Source organism: Dermacentor silvarum, chromosome 6, assembly GCF_013339745.2.
Source record: "Dermacentor silvarum isolate Dsil-2018 chromosome 6, BIME_Dsil_1.4, whole genome shotgun sequence".
NCBI classification, from domain to species: domain Eukaryota; kingdom Metazoa; phylum Arthropoda; class Arachnida; order Ixodida; family Ixodidae; genus Dermacentor; species Dermacentor silvarum.
The window spans coordinates 26,056,293-26,074,420 of NC_051159.1; the positions used below are offsets into that span (position 1 = coordinate 26,056,293).

Genomic DNA, 18,128 nt, shown 5'->3' on the forward strand with positions numbered 1-18,128 from the left:
ATCCTAATGTCAATTACACTATCGGCTATCCCCGTTTTCTCTCTGATCCACACCGCTCTCTTCCTGTCTCCTAGCATTAGGCCTAACATTTTTTGTTAGGCTTAACACCATCGCTCTTTGTGCGGTCCTTAACTTGTAGAATCTGATATCTCCGCAAAATATCGGCGGAAGTTGTTGGCTTTAGTTCACACACCAAATGCGTAAAAAAAAATACACGGAGTAGTGAGCTGTTCTTGCCAGCTGGTACACTAAATGTGGCACAAGAGAGCAGCAGAAGTTGCATTCAAAGTTCGACATGTGTTATCAGTAATTTAAAATGTTCTCGAACTTTAAGGACAGACCTGGTATAAATATAAACGTTTCGCACACGCACCACAAGCATCACCGACACGGTGTTTCCAACGGGAACCTGAACAATGTGTTACTATGCACATTTTTGTGAAAGTTACCAAAGAGAATTCAACCGTATATCGTGTATTGCAACTATTTTTTGCCCACCAGCTTTCATATTGCGTGTTGAATAATTAGAAATGTATTAGAAAAATTTGTGCACCCCATAACAACCCATCACAGCTATCAAAATGACATCGTGCTATGCAAATGTCAGGCCATCTAAAGTGGACAACATTGGTAGAATATACAAGGCTCAGAATTACACGAATAACTTTTAATAGGACTCTAGCGAAACTCCCGTAGACGCATAGCGTATTCAAATCGCATAAGCTGAAAAAAAGACTCATTTTACCAGTTTGAACTACCTGACAAATACAGTTTGCAAAACTCCTGACATTTCCTTTTGGAGCGGAGTTGGTGCACCAAATGTTTCTCTTTATCCGATGATTTTCGGCAGCTTTGCGGCACAGGCCGCAAATATAATTGAAACCGCTTCAGTGTTTGTCAATTACGACATTTCTGCATTTCACGCGATTTGAATGGCGCATAGCAGCGCGCAATAAACTGAGCCTTCTCTCATAGTCCAACTACGACCAACTTTTGTACCACGCAAAAGAAGCCTTGGTTCTGATGGCACAGATATACGTAAAGCTGCCACCATGAAAAATTTTACGCTTAAAATTTGAGTGCATCTGTCAATAAATGACCGGGAAAGTTGTCAGTTTCTTCACCAAACTAAAAAAGAAAACATGCCGCCAAACGGCGTGCATGGCGTTTGGCGGCATGTCCGCAGGCGGTGTGCTGCGATTTTTTTCAGGTCCGCTACCACCGGTACACGCGTTATCTGCTTGGTTTCGCTTTAATGACAGTTAGGTAATCAAAAAACCATAAAACTCATCCGTGCAGTATTGTTTGGATGCCTTCAGTGATATTAATGCTGCGTATTTGTAATTACTTTAGTCTATTTTTAGTCAGGCTTCAGAGCACTAACAGGAGCTCACCTAAAAGTGGATGTAACGTGGGCCCATGAGACTGTGAATTCAAAAACTGTTAAGTGGCAATTCAGCGATACATTCGAGAGAGATGCGTCAGCATTGCGTCGCGCCTCCTTGATGTCCCGGCTCCACGATTTAAACCACGTTCACTACATTCCAGCAAAGCGTTCTGGAGCTCACTGACGTTGGTCCGGAGCACATCACCGTCCGTTGCACTATATATATATATTGCTACACGCGTGTTGTATTTGGTCATCTGGACAAGGCGCGCGGGCGCCAGCACTCGAGCAAAGAGGAGGAAGGACGACCTGGGCCCGCGCTGTGAATCCAATCGGCCAGCGCTACAACCGCTGCTGTAAATATAATCTGTAAATAGTTTCTGGTTTAATTGACTCGATCGTCGTTCGCGTAACATTGTGGAGATGGAACGTTCCCCGTCCTCGCCGCGGAGCTGCGAAGCGGCCGCAACGTCATTTTCTCAGCAATGGCTTCCAATGGAAACACCCCGTCGCCACCTACACATATGGCGCCAACCACAACGTACGTTACGGTTCGCAGTCTCCGTGATCCTGGGACATTCTCCGCCCAAAATGGCGTTGACGTCGACGACTGGCTCCACATGTATGAGCGTGTTAGCCAAAGCCACCACTGGGACCCTATCATGCTTGACAATGTCATCTTTTATCTGGGCCGGACACCGCGTGTCTGGTTTCACACCCATGAGGCCGAGCTCTTCAGCTGGGACATTTTCAAAGAGAGGCTTCGCGACCAATTTGACAACCCCTCAGGTCGCCACCAGGCTAAGCGAAAAGAGCTTGCCACCCGTGTTGAGTCGTAGACTGGATCGTATGTCTCCTACATGCAGGAAATGCTCGCGCTTTGCTGGAAAGTCGACGAGCACATGACCGAGGTTGACAAGATGGGCCATATACTAAAAGGAATCGGGGACGACGCCTTCCATTTGCTCGTCTATAAAGACGTTTCTACTGTCGAAGCAATCATCAAACAATGCCGCCGCTTCGAGGTAGCCAAAGCCGCCGCGTCGTCCCAGTTTTCCCGGCTCCCAAACACAGCTGTCACGTCCTCTTGCTTCGATCTTACCGCCACACGACCACTTCGAGAGAACGTCACACGTATTGTTCTCCGAGAGCTTGAAGCGGCGACTCCGGCCCCACTTTACCCACGACCACTTCGTGGTACCTCTGATCAAGCGCTCCCAACCATATCCGTAATTTAAGCAGTTGTGCCGCAAAAATTGCAAAACTTTGCATGCCTACCGCCTGTTCTGTCTGCCGACCTGATTTGAGACCCATTCCCGTGGCCTCAACCTGCAATGACCAGCATTATGCTCCCAGACCAAGCAATCCTGCTGAATGGCGAACCCCAGACGACAAACCAATATGCATCTGCTGCCATCGAGTTGGTCATGTCTTCCGCCAGGAGGAAGAAGGCGCCGACCAGTGCGGATGTGGACAGATCGGCTCCGGCTCATTTAAATGTTTCCGGTCGGATTTTTGTGGTTCCCGTGGCCAAGCTGTGCATCATTCGACGCAGTAACTTCTGGGGATCACGTCGATACCGGATCTTTTTCGGTGAGTGGTCGTTTCGCCAAATTATTGGAACTTTTCGTGTGGACCACGCCGGCGAGGCGCGGGTAGGCTTAGGCCTACCTCGACGAAGAGGGGCAACATGCCCGAAGTAGAGATGGTGGAGGGAGAGGATATCTCTCGCGAAGAAGCGAATAGCCCTGGTTGGACGACAGCGCTGGGCAGGAACAAGAAAGCTCGCGTAGAAACACCAGTTTCGGCAGGCAACGCATCGCACGTGGGCTCGAAGGGAGGCCGCCGCACGGCAGCCCCGCAAGGCGCGATGAAGCGCCTCGCAGCCGCATCGAGGCTCCCCCGGCTACCGAGGGACCACATACGAATTATCGTCAGGTCGAGGGACGGACTTGACATCAGGAAAACAAGCCAAATTAGGCTCGCACAAGCTCTTGCCATGGCGGCTGCTCTAGCCCCGGCAGAGACCGAGGGTGACATCGTTTGCCCTAACGTTGCCCAGAACATTCTCGTCGTTTCCACTCCGGCGAAGAAGAATGCAAACGCCTACGCAGGGATCCAACAGATTCGACTAAGCGAAGGATCATACAAGGTGGCGGCATATATGGCGGCCCCCGATAACACATGTAAAGGAGTCATACGAGGCGTGGACACCGACATCAGCGAGCCCAGCTCCAAACGATGATTGTCAACCACCGAAATCCAAAGGCCCTAGAAGCCAAGAGGATCAAGAACACCACGACGGTGGTAGCGCTGTTCCACGGCATGTAGGTGCCAAACTACGTCATGTGCGGCGTCAGCTTGCTACGCTGCACACTCTACAAGCGGCAAACCGACGTGTGTTACGCGTGTGGAGGCCTAGGCCACAGGGCCGATGTTTGCCCCAACCCAAACAAGAGGGTGTGCAGAGGCTGTGGACTCGCCTCCCCACCCGAAGATCACCAGTGCTCACCGAAATGTGCTCTTTGCGGCGGGCCACATCCCATGGCGGACAGAACGTGTAAAGAACGCTTTCAAGTCCCTTACGTCGTGCGACGGAGAAGACGGCGCCGAAAGCGCGCCAAAAAGACTCAGCAACAGCTGGCCCAGGAGGGCCGGCCACGGGATTCCAGCGTGGCAAGTTCTCCCAGGCGGGGGCGCTCCGTCACGCCAGCTGGCCGCCGGCGCAGCTCTCGCTCTCGCTCCAGAGGGCGCTCTCACTCCCGGGTGCGGATCCAGAAAGAGCCTACCTGGGCGGATCGTGCCAAGCCGAAGCCAGCGGCGCCGCCACGAAAGGTAACGCAGGTAGCATTGCATGAGCATAGGGAAGACCCCAGGGTAGCTACGTTGATCCAAGAGAATGCTCGCCTGAAGGCCGAGCTTCAACAGATGAGGGCTGACTTTGAGTCGTTCCGCAAATCTTACTCCTCGCAGGGCGAGAGACAGCAGATGCCTCCGCCAGGGGAGGCATAGGTGCGCTCGCGTAAACGTAGGGCCTCGCCCCCGCAAGGGGAGTGGGACTCTATGGAGACCGAGTCCAACACCAAGGCACTGGAAAGCATGCAGCAATCGATTAAACAACTTGCTGATAGCATGACTACCCTACTTAAAAGAGTGTCGTCTCTTGAAAGTACGCAGGCAGCGCTAGCTACGGCACGCTCGCCTCCGAAAGGCCCGAGCATTGCACAGTCACCTTCAGGCGCTGTAGCAGTGAACCCCATAAGGAAGTGGCTAATTGAGAACAGTAATCATGGCGGGCAACACTAATCAGCTGGTCGTGTGGCAGTGGAACTGCGCTAGTTTCAAAAGGCGCAGGGCTCCGCTGCAGCAGTTTGTTGCTTCTCAGGCGGTCAAACCGCACGTAATTATATTACAGGAAACGCTAGGTGATGCGCTAACCTTCCCGGGCTATCGAGTAGTCTCGGTGCGCGAGGAGGGGAAGCGTGGTTTGGCAACCTTGGTCGCATGAAAATGCTCCTTTCAGGAACACATATTACAACCGGGCAAAACCAGGGCAGAGGTGATTATGGTCGAAATCATCCCCAACAGCTGGCACAAAAACAGCGTTTTCATCCTGAATGTCTACAGCTCGCCGTCGGACAACCGGCAGGCGTTCGCTTCTATCATGGCAAAAGCGGTGGCTCTAGCCTAGGGAGCCCCCATCGTGGTAGCGGGAGACTTTAATGCTCCGCACGACGCTTGGGGGCTACCATAGGCAATCCCCCAAGGGTAACAATCTCCTAAAGGCGGTATCGGACTGTTCGCTGGAACTTATTATGGATCCGCAATACCCGACGAGAACTGGCACGTCGGTGGCCGGAGACACAACTCCGGACTTGGCGTTCGTCAAGAACGTCCCAGGGGCAGGGTGGCAAAATTTACAAGAGAACCTAGGTAGCGACCACTTCATATTGGCTATTACCCTAGCAGTCAATGCAGCTCCCCTCAGAGAATTTAAAGTGACGGACTGGGATGCCTTTCGGAAATTGCGAAAGGAGGACAAGGATGAATATGAAAGCTTAGACAGCCTCTTTGCAAGGCTCAAGCAGGATGCTAATGCTGCGACCAAGGTTGTCAAAACGGACCTGAGGGTTGATCGGATGGATGCGCGTCTCGCACACCTCTTAGAGGCCAAGAATTCCATCCTAGCCCGATGGAGGACGCAAAGATTAAATCGCAGGCTTCGAAAGACAATTGCGCAGCTGAATCGCGAGATTGAAGCCTACTCTATTGAACTGTCGAAACAGCAGTGGAACGAAGTATGTTCTTCGGTTGACGGACAGATGAGAGTGGGAGGCAAGTGGAACCTCCTCAAAAATTGATGAGTCGCAGTGCAAGGGAAATCAGAGATTGGCTATTGACAGAATCGTTCATAGCCAAAAGGCGAAGGGGGTGTCCGAAAAGGCCCTCCTGCAGGGGTTAGCGGACAGATATCTTCCGCTGGGCCCTTCCGGGGATGCGGACTATCCTCGTTACCGGGGGGGACTGGTTGAGGAGCTGGACGCACCTTTTACGGAACCCGAAATTCTGGAGGTCCTCCATGAGCTCAACGGGCGCTCTGCACCGGGTCCGGATGGGATCTCAAATAAGCTCTTACGCAACTTGGACGGTAAATCCATCGAAAAGCTCACTGAGGAAGTCAATAAAATCTGGGAGACGGGGCTGGTCCCCGAATCCTGGAAGACGGCCTCGGTTGTGCTCATCCCAAAGCCACGTAAACCTTTAGCGCCGGAGATCATGCGGCCCATCTCGCTTACGTCCTGCGTGGGCAAGGTGGCCTAACATGCGATTCACAATCGGGTATCCCGGTACATAGAGTGCAAAGAGCTATTTCCACACAATATGGTGGGAATTATACCTGCACTATCCACACAGGATGTCATGCTCCTTATCAAGAGACAGATTATTGACAACTACGCCAGGGATACTAGGGGCATACTAGCTCTAGACCTGGCCAAAGCTTTTGACAATATCTCGCAAAAGTTTGTGCTTGAGGCGGTCTCGGATATGGGGCTTGGACAACGTTTCCACGCGTACGTTAGCTCCTTTCTGAGGGATCGCAGGGCTACCATCAAGATCGGTCAAGTCAAATCCGAGGAACTTACCTTGGGAGCGAGAGTCACCCCTGATGGGGCAGTCATATCTCCTCTACTCTTCAATATTGCCATGAAGGGCCTCTCGGAACGACTCGCCATGGTGCGCGGGTCTAACCATGCTCTCTACGCGGACGATATTACCGTGTGCTGCATGGGAGGGTCCGACGCCGGGGTAGAGCAGGTGCTTCAACAGGCACTAGACATCACGGAGAACTTTCTAGTCGGTTCGGGCCTGAGCCTGTCACCGGCTAAGTCCGAGGTATTACTGTACAGACCCACTCGACAAGGAGTGAGGAACTTCACTCCTTTAGAGCAGATTCCCATAGCTCTATACACACGGGATGGGCTGATTATCCCCAAGGTAGACTCCATCAGGATCCTCGTACTCCTACTGGAGTCCAAGGGGGGCAACTCACAGACAATAGCCCGCATCACCTCCAAGACGGAGAACATGCTTAGGCTCATACTCAGGGTCTCGAACCCCAGGGGAGGGCTGAGCGAGAGCAATCTCCTACGGCTCTACCATGCGTTTCTCATGAGCCACATTAATTACGTCGCTTCGGCGCTGCACTGGTCCAAAAGGGAAGAGGCAAAAATCGATGCACTAATGCGCAAAAGTATAAAGCGAGTTCTAGGCTTGCCTATCACCACCAGCACCGAGAAGCTCATACAATTAGGCATGCATAACTCACTCGCGGAGGTGATCGAGGCCCAGCAGATGGCTCAGGTTGTGCGTCTATCGTCCTCGCGGGCTGGTAGGTGCATCCTGGAATCCATAGGCTGTGGTCTTACGGAGACTAACGAGCGTAAAGTGACTCTACCGTCCTCAATCAGAGGTACGTTTACGTAGCTCCACTTCCAAGAAATGTCCACCCGCAATACAATGTAGGGTACCGCATAGCTCGGACCCGTTCTTTATTAAAATCGGTTGCAGATAGTCGGGATCTCGCAGCCTTTGTCGATGCAGCCCAGTACGAGCGTTCCGATTGCTTCGCAGTGGTTTCTGTCGACCATACTGGCAAGCTCCTATGTTCTGCCTCGGTTCGAAATGTTTCGGCAACGGTGGCTGAGCAAATGGCCATCGCTATAGCAATGGAGGACCCGTCCCGTCCAAATATATTCACGGACTCGCGGTCCGCAGCTAGGGCTTTCGCTTCGGGCTCGATCTCGCGGGAAGCAGCGGCCATCCTCGGCAGCGAGGGGGCTGCCGGGTTTCACACTATAAAATGGTTCCCGGCACACATGGGGGCCAACGTACATCCCGTTGTTCCCAACGCCAATGAATTTGCCCATGACCGTGCGCGAGGTTTCGCTCACCGCGGCGGTGCCGGCAGATTCTAAGGCGAGGACGCCGGTAGGTACAGGGACTCGCTCCTCACTTTCCACGAGATCGTGCCTCATTATCATCTTTCGCGGAGGGCTTTTCCACTTCCTCACCCTAGACTCACTCGATCGCAATCGACGGCCTTTAGGATGCTCCAAACGGGGTCTTTCCCTTCGAGGGGCAGATTTAGTCGCTTCTCGCCCAACATCGAACCGCAATGTCCGGACTGCGGAGAGGCGTACTGCTCATTAGGTCACGTGCTCTGGCAATGTCCTGCGTTACGCGACACAGAGTTCAAGAACGAAGAGGTCTGTGAGGAAGCCCTTAAAAGCGGCGACTTGTCGGTTCAACTTCGGGCTGTCCAGAGGGCCTTGCGAGAGGGCGGAGGGCCACGGTCTTCCGGTCCCTGCGTGGGAGCAGCCCGCGACTGCTACCGACTCCCCCTGAAAGGGGGCGTCCAAACGCAGTTCCTCAGGACCTGAATAAAAGTTCTTTGTCTGTCTGTCTGTCTGTCTGCCACGGGCGCACCCCCCGGATGCCGCCATATTGGAGCTCAATCCCTGCTCCTCGACCAGACACCGGCGCTCGCGATTATTTACGTCGCTATCTGTAGCCTACTTCTGATGCACCTGACAGCCGCTCCTCCATGCGATCGCCGTCGCTTTAATGCCGTCGCTCCCCGTCACCCCAACCACGCCGCTTTTCCTCGCCAACCCGCCGGGCGGAAAACTAGGCCATGCAGCTCCTGGAGGCAGGGCTGCATCGCATTCGTCATGTCCAAATCCTCCATTGACGCTCCTCGCGAATAAGAATCTAATTGAAGCAAACGCAGGCGGTGTTCCGTTGAGACATTGATTAAAACTGGAGCCCCAGTGTCCATATTTAGCGCTAACCTATGTCGTCGCCTCAAAAAAGTTCAGTTCAGTTTATTGTCCTTAAAGACCCCTGGAGGGGGTATTACATAAGGGGTGGGTTTAACATAGGTCCCACATTTGGTACACATCTATAATTATATGCAAAGTGATCAATCACACGTTGTTTGAACAAAGACGGGCAAGTGATGTTAACAATGTCAGCAGGAAGGCCGTTCCAGTCTTTAGCTGTTCGAGGAATGAACGAGGCGGAAAAATGAGCGATTCGGGCACGCGGGCGTGCGACTTGCAGCGGATGACTGGTGCGATGAGAGATGTGTGCCGCAGGAATGATGTATGGCGCATGATGGGCACTGAAAAAGAACTTGTGATAGAGCTCAAGACTAGCGATGCGTCGGCGATTAGATAGTAGTGTTAATCCGGATTGTGTTTTAAGTGCAGAAATACTGACGCCATATGAATATTGTGAGTTAATGAACCTATTAGCGCGGTTCTGAACAGATTCAAGTGAGTTGATAAGTTATGTTTGGTGCGGGCTCCATATGGCGGATGCATATTCTAGTTTTGCTCGAACAAGGGATTTGTAGCAAGCGCTTTTACGTTTTGAGGGCCCGACGGAGATTACGCTTTAAAAAACCTAGTGTTTTATTAGCAGATGGTATGATGTTAGAAATATGTTCATGCCAGCACAGATCATTGCATACGATGATAACTAGGTAGTTATAGGACTCTACTAGTTCTAGAGGCATGCTTCCGATTTGGTAAGGAAATACCAGGGGATTACGGCTACGAGTGGAAGACATAACTTTACATTTGTTTACATTAAGTGACATTAACCAATCGTCAAACCATGTTAGTATACTGGAGAGGTCTTTCTGCAGGGCTGTTTGATTGTAGGTGTTACGTACACTGCGATAAATGACACAATCATCGGCTAACATTCGGATATTGCAGGACAGATGTGAAGGTAAGTCATGAATATATATTAGAAATAATAGAGGGCCAAGAACCGATCCTTGAGGGACGCCTGATGTTATTGGCACAGGGTTAGATAGGTGATTATTTATAATGACAGGTTGGGAGCGGTTACTAAGAAATTCAATAATCCAATTCAAAACATCAGGATGCAAATTAAGTCTTGTTAGTTTCAATATTAGACGTTGATGAGGGACTTTATCGAAGGCCTTAGAGAAATCCAGGAAAATTATGTCAGTCTGTATGTTACTGTCAAGGTTAGTGCGAACATCATGCAGGAAGATGGCCAGCTGTGTTTCGCAGGAGAAACTATTGCGGAATCCGTGCTGGGCGGGATGGAAAAAGTAATTCAAGTCAAGAAAATTCATGATAAGAGAGTAGATGACATGTTCCGTGATTTGCAAGGGACGCTTGTTAGGGAAATGGAGCGGTAGTTAAGAGGCGAGTTTCTGTTACCTGATTTGTGGACTGGAACGACCTTCCCGATTTTCCAGTCACCTGGAATAAAACCTGAAGAAAGAGACTGGGCAAATATCAAAGACAAATAGACTGCAGAAATAAGCTTAGGGTTTTTTAAATTTTTGAGTTAATTTCTTCCATGCCGGAAGGTGACAAACACTTCATTTTATCGATGACCGCACAAATACCGTCTACATTGAAGGCAATGGTTGGCACTGACGAGTTTATACTAAGCGATGATGAAACGGTAGGCGCATTAGATTCGTTAGTGAACACAGAAGCAAAGGCGGTATTAAACACGTCGGCGCAATCGGAATCATTAATAACTTCGTTCGATTCATTAGTTATCTTAATAGTGCGCGTTTCGCTATTGTTTATGACTCTCCAAAATTGCCTCGGATTATTAATAGGTTTGGTAGATCATTGTGATAAAAGGAGCGTTTGGCGTGACGCAGTGCGTCAACGTAGCTCTGTTCGGCTTCAAAATATTTATCCCATGCGCATGGGCGTCCACTCTGTTTGGCGGCGCGATACAGACGCTTTTTATTGCGATAGAATTATATGGACACTTCAACCGGATTTCTGCCATCGGCGTCGCCGTCGCCGTGAGGTTCCGTATAGATTCCAAGGGCGATAAAATCGTCGCCGCGCGCCGTATGCGCTAGCGAAAGAGCGCGGGGGACGCGCACTATCACGGAGGGCGAACTCCCCCGCGCGCTAACACGGAGAGCGAACGCACGGGGGAAAGGAAACGCGACCGTCGCCCGAAAGGCCGTGGGGGTATGGGAGGGAGGGAGGCGGGGCGGCGCTGTGCTCCGGCACCAAAGGCGTATCTTGCCACTCAATCTCCCACGCGAAAGCAAAAAACGGGAAGAGGGGGAGGGGGGGGGAGTAGCTTCTCCTCTACCAACAACTTCTCCTTTGCGCTTTGCCCGGGGATGCCGGTCGTCCGCACCGTCTCTTATCTCCACACGGCTCTGACCTTTGTATGCGCTGTGCATTCGCCGCTCAGTTTCCGTTGAAGCGATAGACCGCGCGAACGTGCACTTACTGCCAGCGTTTTGACAGTCGTTCGCTGCGGTCATTCAGTGTGAACTATTGACGTTTGCTTGTGCGCGCTGACACCACGATTGTTAATTCAGTTAGTAAGCCAATGTGGCCAAGTTCATGCAGCCGATAAAACTACTATCCCTACTCCGAATAGCTCTCTACTAATTTGCTATCGCAATCGATGCTTCGCCTTTCGGGCGAAACTGCGACATTTTTTTGTTTCTAGGCGTTTTAGGGCTTTTGTGAACCATGGTTTTTGCTGAGAAGAACGAAAGGTGACTTTAGGAATTAATTTATTTGTAAGTTCACTTAGTTTGTTTTTGAAGCGCGTCCAATTGCTGTTAACGGAATGATCGTGAAAAGTTCTTACGCCTGCCACCACTCAAGCCGTACGCATCGCCGATGGCTCCACTGTTGCCGTCAGTGGTATGTGCACTGCTCGAATAGGGATTGCTGGCCACCAAGTTCCAGTCCTGTTCGCCGTGCTGACCGGTTCCCCTAATATTCTAATCTTCGGGCTCGAGTTTATGACGACGCATTCTGCCGTCATTGACTCTTCCGCTGGTACGCTGTGCCTCGAGCTTTCTCTTCTTTCAGATATTCGCCCCGAACAACCGAACACCCTCTGCACTACAGTATTTGTTCGCTTACCTCCAAAAGCCCTATCCTTCGTCGAATTGGCCTCAACGGCCACCGTGCCTGATGGCGACTATGTCGTTGCACCTATTCGTGACGTCCTCCTGGCGCGCGACCTCTGTGCCACGCTCCGTCGTAACCCTTGTCACTAATCGGATGTGCCTCGACGTTATAAATTTTGGCATGACCGAAGCAAGTGTTACCTGAAAGCATAGCGGTGACCACGCTCTGTTCTGTGACAGGCGGTCGCGGGATCGAATCCCGGCCACGGCGGCTGCATTTCGATGGGCGCGAAATGCGAGAACACCCGTGTACTTAGATTTAGGCACACGTAAAGAACCCCAGGTGGTCCAAATTTCCGGTGTCCCCCACTACGGCGTGCCTCATAATCAGATCGCGGTTGTGGCACGTAAAATCCCGTTATTTAATTTTTTTCCGTCACAGACGAACACGCCACTGCTTTTTCAGCCGACGCGTCTCCAGATCCTTCAGATTATTCGCAGGATGCCATGAAACTCGACGGCACATTACGCCCCAAGGTCACTCCGGACCCCACACTAGACCAAGCAGCCGCCCTATATCGCCTTTTGCTTTCCTACCGCGACATATTTGACACTGACAATCGACTACTGGGTCAGACGTCCCTTTTTAAGCATCGGATAAGCACTGGTGATGCAGTTCCCATTTACTACCGACCGTATCACGTGTCCACGGCAGAGCGGCAAGTTATTCAGCACGAAGTAAACAAGATGCTTGCCAAAGGCATTGTTGAGCCCTCATCGAGTCCTTGGGCGTCGCCGGTCATGTTCGTTAAAAAGAAAGATGGCACGTGGCCTTTCTTGGTTGATTACCGCCGCCTAAACCGAATCACAAAAAGGACATTTACCCTTTACCACGAATCGACGACGCTCTTGTTCGTTGTCACGCTGCCAAATACTTTTCATTCATAGACCTTCGATCAGGTTCTTGGCAGATTACCGTATATGAGCAAGAGCAAAAAAAAAGACCGCTTTCGTCACTCCAGATGGCCTCTACCAATTCAAGGTTATGCTGCTCGGTCTATGCAAGCATTACCACTTGTGATCCGTAAACACCATCGCTCGACTGTTCCCTACGAACTTCACGACCTTCTCACAGCCGGTCACCTCGGTGTGTCACGTACATACCTACGACCGTATCCGCCAACGCTTCTTTTGGCCAGAGATTGCTCGCTTCGTTCGAAGATATGTAGCAGCGCGTGAGAAATGCCAGCGGCGCAAGACACCATCGGCGCTCCCTGCCGGGTACCTTCAACCACTCGACATTCTCGCAAAGCGATTCTTTCGGGTTGGTTTGGACCTACTTGGGCCTTTTCCTCTATCTACCACTGGGAACAGGTGGATCATTGTGGCCACAGATTACGCCACGCGCTACGCCATCACCCGAGCGCTTCCAAGTAGCTGCGCCACAGATGTCGCCGATTTTTTCCTACGCGACGTGATTTTATTACATTGAATTCCACGACAACTCCTCACAGACCGTGGCCGGACATTTCTATCAAAAGTTATCGCAGACATGCGGCAGTCCTGCGCAATGAGGCAAAAGCTATCCACGTCACACTATCCACAAACAATTGGCCTCACGGAGCGTCTGAATCGCACTCTCACATACATGCTCGCGAAGTATGTCTCTTCTGACCACACTGACTGGCACCTCGGTCAACCATTTGTCATGTTTGCGTATAATTCCTCGCGCCACGTACCAGCTGGTTATGCCCCATTTTTTCTTCTGTTCGGCCGAGAATCAACACTGCCCCTCGACACAACCCTCCCTGTTCACGCGGCCTCGACCAGTGAATATGCACTGGACGTCATCGCCCGCGCTGCCCACGCAAGGCTCTTGACCGCCTTCTAAACTCCCAAGAGAATCAAAGGCGTTTGTACAACCACCGACACCGAGACGTGCACTTCCCGCCTGGTTCTTTGGTGCTTCTGTGGTCTCCGCCACGTCAAGTTGGCCTGTCGAAAACACAGCTGTCTCGCTACACAGGCCCATACCGAGTGGTCCGTACCACGACTCCCGTCACCTATGAAATCGCCCCTGACGCCCAATCCGCTCCCCAGTCCACTGACATCGTGCACGTTACACGACTGAAGACGTATCACCCTCCCAGCGATGACATTTAGACGCTCCGAAACGTCGCTTCTGCCGCCGGGGGAATTATGCTACACGCGTGTTGTATTTGGTCGTTTGGACGAGGCGCGCGCGCGCCATCACTCGAGCGAAGAGGAGGAAGTACGAACTGGGCTCTCGCTGGGAATCCAATCGGTCGGTGCTGGAACCGCTGCCTGTAAATATAATCTGTAAATAGTTTCTCGTTCAATTGACTCGTCCTTCGCGTAACACAATATATAGACGCAGGGATTAATTATCAACACTTCGAATAGTTATAATTAGATGAAAAGTGACTGTGAGTAAATTGTAGAACAACATAAAAGAACTCCCGATACAGATTTATGTTGCTCAATACGTGCTTCATTAAAGTGTATTTCCGAGCGTGAAAGAAGCCCGCGAACACACGAAAAGTTCATCGAGTGGCGAGCCGCGCGGCAATGTTGAAAAGAAGTTTAATAATTAATTAAGACTAATTAGGTGACTAGGCGGAGTGCAAAAATTATCTGAGTATCTCCAAGCGACGGCAAACAGCATCACCTTAGTTCTGTCCAGCTACGTGGCATTTGCATATTTTTAAATCTTGGTGCATGATAGTTGGGACACCCGTATGTATATCTCGCCACGGGGAGATCTGCAGAAGAGCCAAGGTGGCGCAAATACAATCTTTAGACTCGTCATGCTCTTCCACACAGTGACCATTGTCGCCTGTGTCACATTGCTCGCAGACTCGTGACACTGACTTCCGGGCCGAAAAGTGCCGAAGGAGCGCCTATAAGGGTATGGACGAAACGTTGAGGCCGTCTACGTGCACGACGTCTGAGAAAATAAAAGACGTGATAGGTTCGAATGGGTCTCTTTCGTAGGCATCGTGTGTCACATGTCGCAGGAAACGATAAGGGCCAGCATATATCGAAAGTAGTTTTTCAGGAACGTCAACGTGCCGAGACTGGGACCAGAGAAGGAAAGGTGACCCGCCATGAAGTGGCCGTCCCTGTGGTGGGGTCGTACAACAACTTATGCCTTGTATGCAACGCAGAGAGGCAAAGCGGGGCACTGTGACTTGACCTTTCTGATGTAAGCAATGGTGTCGAGAGCGTATTCAGTCGACAGTTCGGCGGGGGTCGGAAGGAGCGTGTCAGAAGGAAGCATTGGCTCTCGTCCATACAGTAGATAGAACGGAGAGTAGACGGTAGTGTCATGGCGTGAGGGGTTATACGAAAAGGCGACAAACGATAGCGAAATGTCTCAGTTGTGATTATCAGATGAAACATACATAAATATGATATCAGTAATCGTGAGATTCAGGTGTTCGACAAGACCATTCGTTCGAGGATGGTACGCACTAGTAAGCTTGTGTTTGCTGGCACAAGAACGAAGTTAGCGTGCGATGACTTCAGATAAGAAGTATCGACCCCAGGCGGTAAGAAGCTGATGGGGAGTGCCGTTATGTAAAATGACGTCTTGCTTCAACAAGTCGACGACTTGCGTAGCGCAACCGTAGCTTCAAGGGTCGCTTAATCCATAGCAATGTCAATCGATTTATTTTCAGTGGTGGAGAGAGGTGACGGGCTGAGAAGGTCAAAACCAACATGAAAAGCGGCTCGGCTCGTATTTCATTAGGCAGGAAGAGCCTAGCTTTAAGCAGTGGTGGCCTTTTTTGGCGTTGGCCCGACTTGTAGGCAGCGACATAACGAGGAACAGAGCGGTAAAGACCGGTCCAGAAAAAGCGTCGCCATACACCGTCGTACGTCCTTGAAACACCAAGATGACCGGCTGCAGTGACATCGTGCAGTTGCTGCAGTACGGTACCGCGATGGTGAGAGGGAACGACGAGGAGTAGTTCCAGCCCCTCGGGGTGCTGTCCGGCGATATAAGGTGTCATATACGATGACGAACGTACGAAGTCCGATGAGACAGAATGCAAGAGGTTGGTGAGATCTTTTAGAAATGTTTCTCGACGTTGATCGTCACAAAATGAGCCTAAAGCGGAGAACGAGAAAATATTAATCGGTCTGTCCAGGCGCGGGAGCGTCTGGGACGTTTTCGTGGTGCCGAGACAAGTATTAGGCGTCCTAGTCTACTCAGGCTGGACTTGTACGCCACAGTTTACGTGAGTTCCTGCAGACGTAGAACCCAGCGACCCAGAAGCCCAGTGGGGTCTGTGAGGGTCGAAATCCAGCACAGAGCATGGTGGTCAGTAGTAACTGCGAAAGGCCGCTCATAAATACAGGCGGAATATGCTGACTGTTGAAACAAGTGCGAGGCACTCGCGCTCGGTAATTGAATAATTGCGCTCAGCAGGGGACAGAAGCCAGCTGGCATACTGCATTAACTCGTACTTGACCACGTTGGCGTTGGGCTAAAACCGCGTTCATTCCACGCATCCACGCTCTTCTAAGCTCTTTATACCACTTGACCGGCTTCCCGCACTTCGCATAGATACACTTTTTTCACTTTGCAACTCCCATTGCTAGCGCATGAATAAACATTTATGAAGAACCAACCCTGGTTGTTATCCAAGAATTGGTTTAGCATTCTTTGGAAGGTGGTTACTTCAGACACAATGTTTCGATATCTATTATGTGTGGCGCTCCAGTTTACCAGCGTGCCTTAGCCGCACGCAGGAGTTCGAGCGCCACTTCCTCAAGAAGCATTTCGGAACCCCAGGCAGCGTCTGCCGAACTGCCTCTGATTGCCTCCTGTCTCAAGTAACAGCGTCGGCGTTTCCGACCATAATCTCAGCGGTTGAACGGCAGTACCTCAAAACGTTAGCTGTCAAGAGAGTAGAAAGCGAGAACTGCTCCCCTTAACACCGTGCCGCCATGCTGTACCGTACGAGACCACCAGTAACACCGGTAGCGTGCGCTGTCGATTCTCTCTGGGACGTGACGGAAGTGCGCGGAGATTACTCGAGAACAAACCTGTGCGACAGGTCTTACTGTCTCGTTCGAAGGTGACGATGATGTCCATGGCGAGCTGAAGCGCCGTGTTTGGCAGCACGCAGCAGAGGAGGCGAAAAGGAAACGTCATCTCGACGAACAGGAGGTACGGCAGGAAGGAGACGAGTACCGCGAAGCAGGTGGCCAGGACGACCAGCGTCTCCGACGTAAAGAAGGTGGTGACGAGTGTGACGAACGTGAGCATGTGCAGTGCGTATATGTACATCAGCGTGAGTAACACAGTCGGGTCCGTGTACTGCAGGTAGGAGAAGCCGAAACGGTCCGGCACGCTGGTCACCACGAACAGGAGCCCGCAGCACGAGGCCAGCATGGGTCCGAGGCCACGCAGCAGCACCTGGGATGCAGTAGCACCGCAGTGTGTACAGTGGCGGGCCATATGACAGGGTACACCGAATGCACGTTGAGCATCGCAAGAAAATGGGCTAGTTGTTTTCCGTTCGTCTTGTAATGTGGTGGTTACAACTGACTACCATGATAAGACGCACTTGACAATAACGAGAGGGCGCAAGTACCATGCTTTAAAGAAGCTTTCCGAAAAAAAAAAACAGCCAAACTTGCGAAATTTCTGAGCACTTGAGGTCCGCATACGTATCAGGCAACTATAGAGCTTGATATAACTACCACCCTCTGCGGTAGCCCAGTGGCTCTGACGTTCCGCTGTGGAATATGAGGGCGCAGCGAAATGCGGCGGCCGCATTTCGGAGGGGACGAAATGAAAGAACTTCCGTTTACTTAAATTTGGGTGCACTTCTAAGAAGCTCAGATAGTCACACATAATCCGGAGTACCCCACTACGGCGTGCCTCCTAATCATTATCGTAGGTTCTGGCAAAAAATCCCGCAATTCATGTTTATATTTCGAGGAGCCGATGCAGCATTGCATTGTGTCGTGTTGTCTTTCTCTCGTGTGTCCTGTCGTGGCTGTTACTCGTACAAGGTGCATTACGAGATAAAACACCGAAAGCATTTCAAGCAGCGTTCATATGTGATGTGTTTATTCGTTTGTAACGTGCTAATACTATAGACAACAAGCAGATTAGTCGTCGAACACTCACTTCTATTGAACACTTTTTTGCGGACATGCTGCTTCGTCATTACGGTCTCTTAAAAGTAGTTGGCTCTGCTATTTTACGTTGCACGAGGGGCTACAAGGTATACTGAATCGAAACGGGGTGTT

General features: G+C 51.1%; 1 protein-coding gene across 1 annotated transcript in view; it reads right to left on the reverse strand.

Annotated features, from left to right (window-relative positions):
• LOC119456585 (uncharacterized) overlaps positions 1–18,128 on the reverse strand; it is a 35,235-nt gene that overhangs the window by 4,323 nt on the left and 12,784 nt on the right. Inside the window, exon 3 of the mRNA XM_037718415.1 lies at positions 16,932–17,286. Coding sequence (XP_037574343.1) covers positions 16,932–17,286 — 355 coding nt within the window. The remainder of the gene's footprint in view (positions 1–16,931; positions 17,287–18,128) is intronic.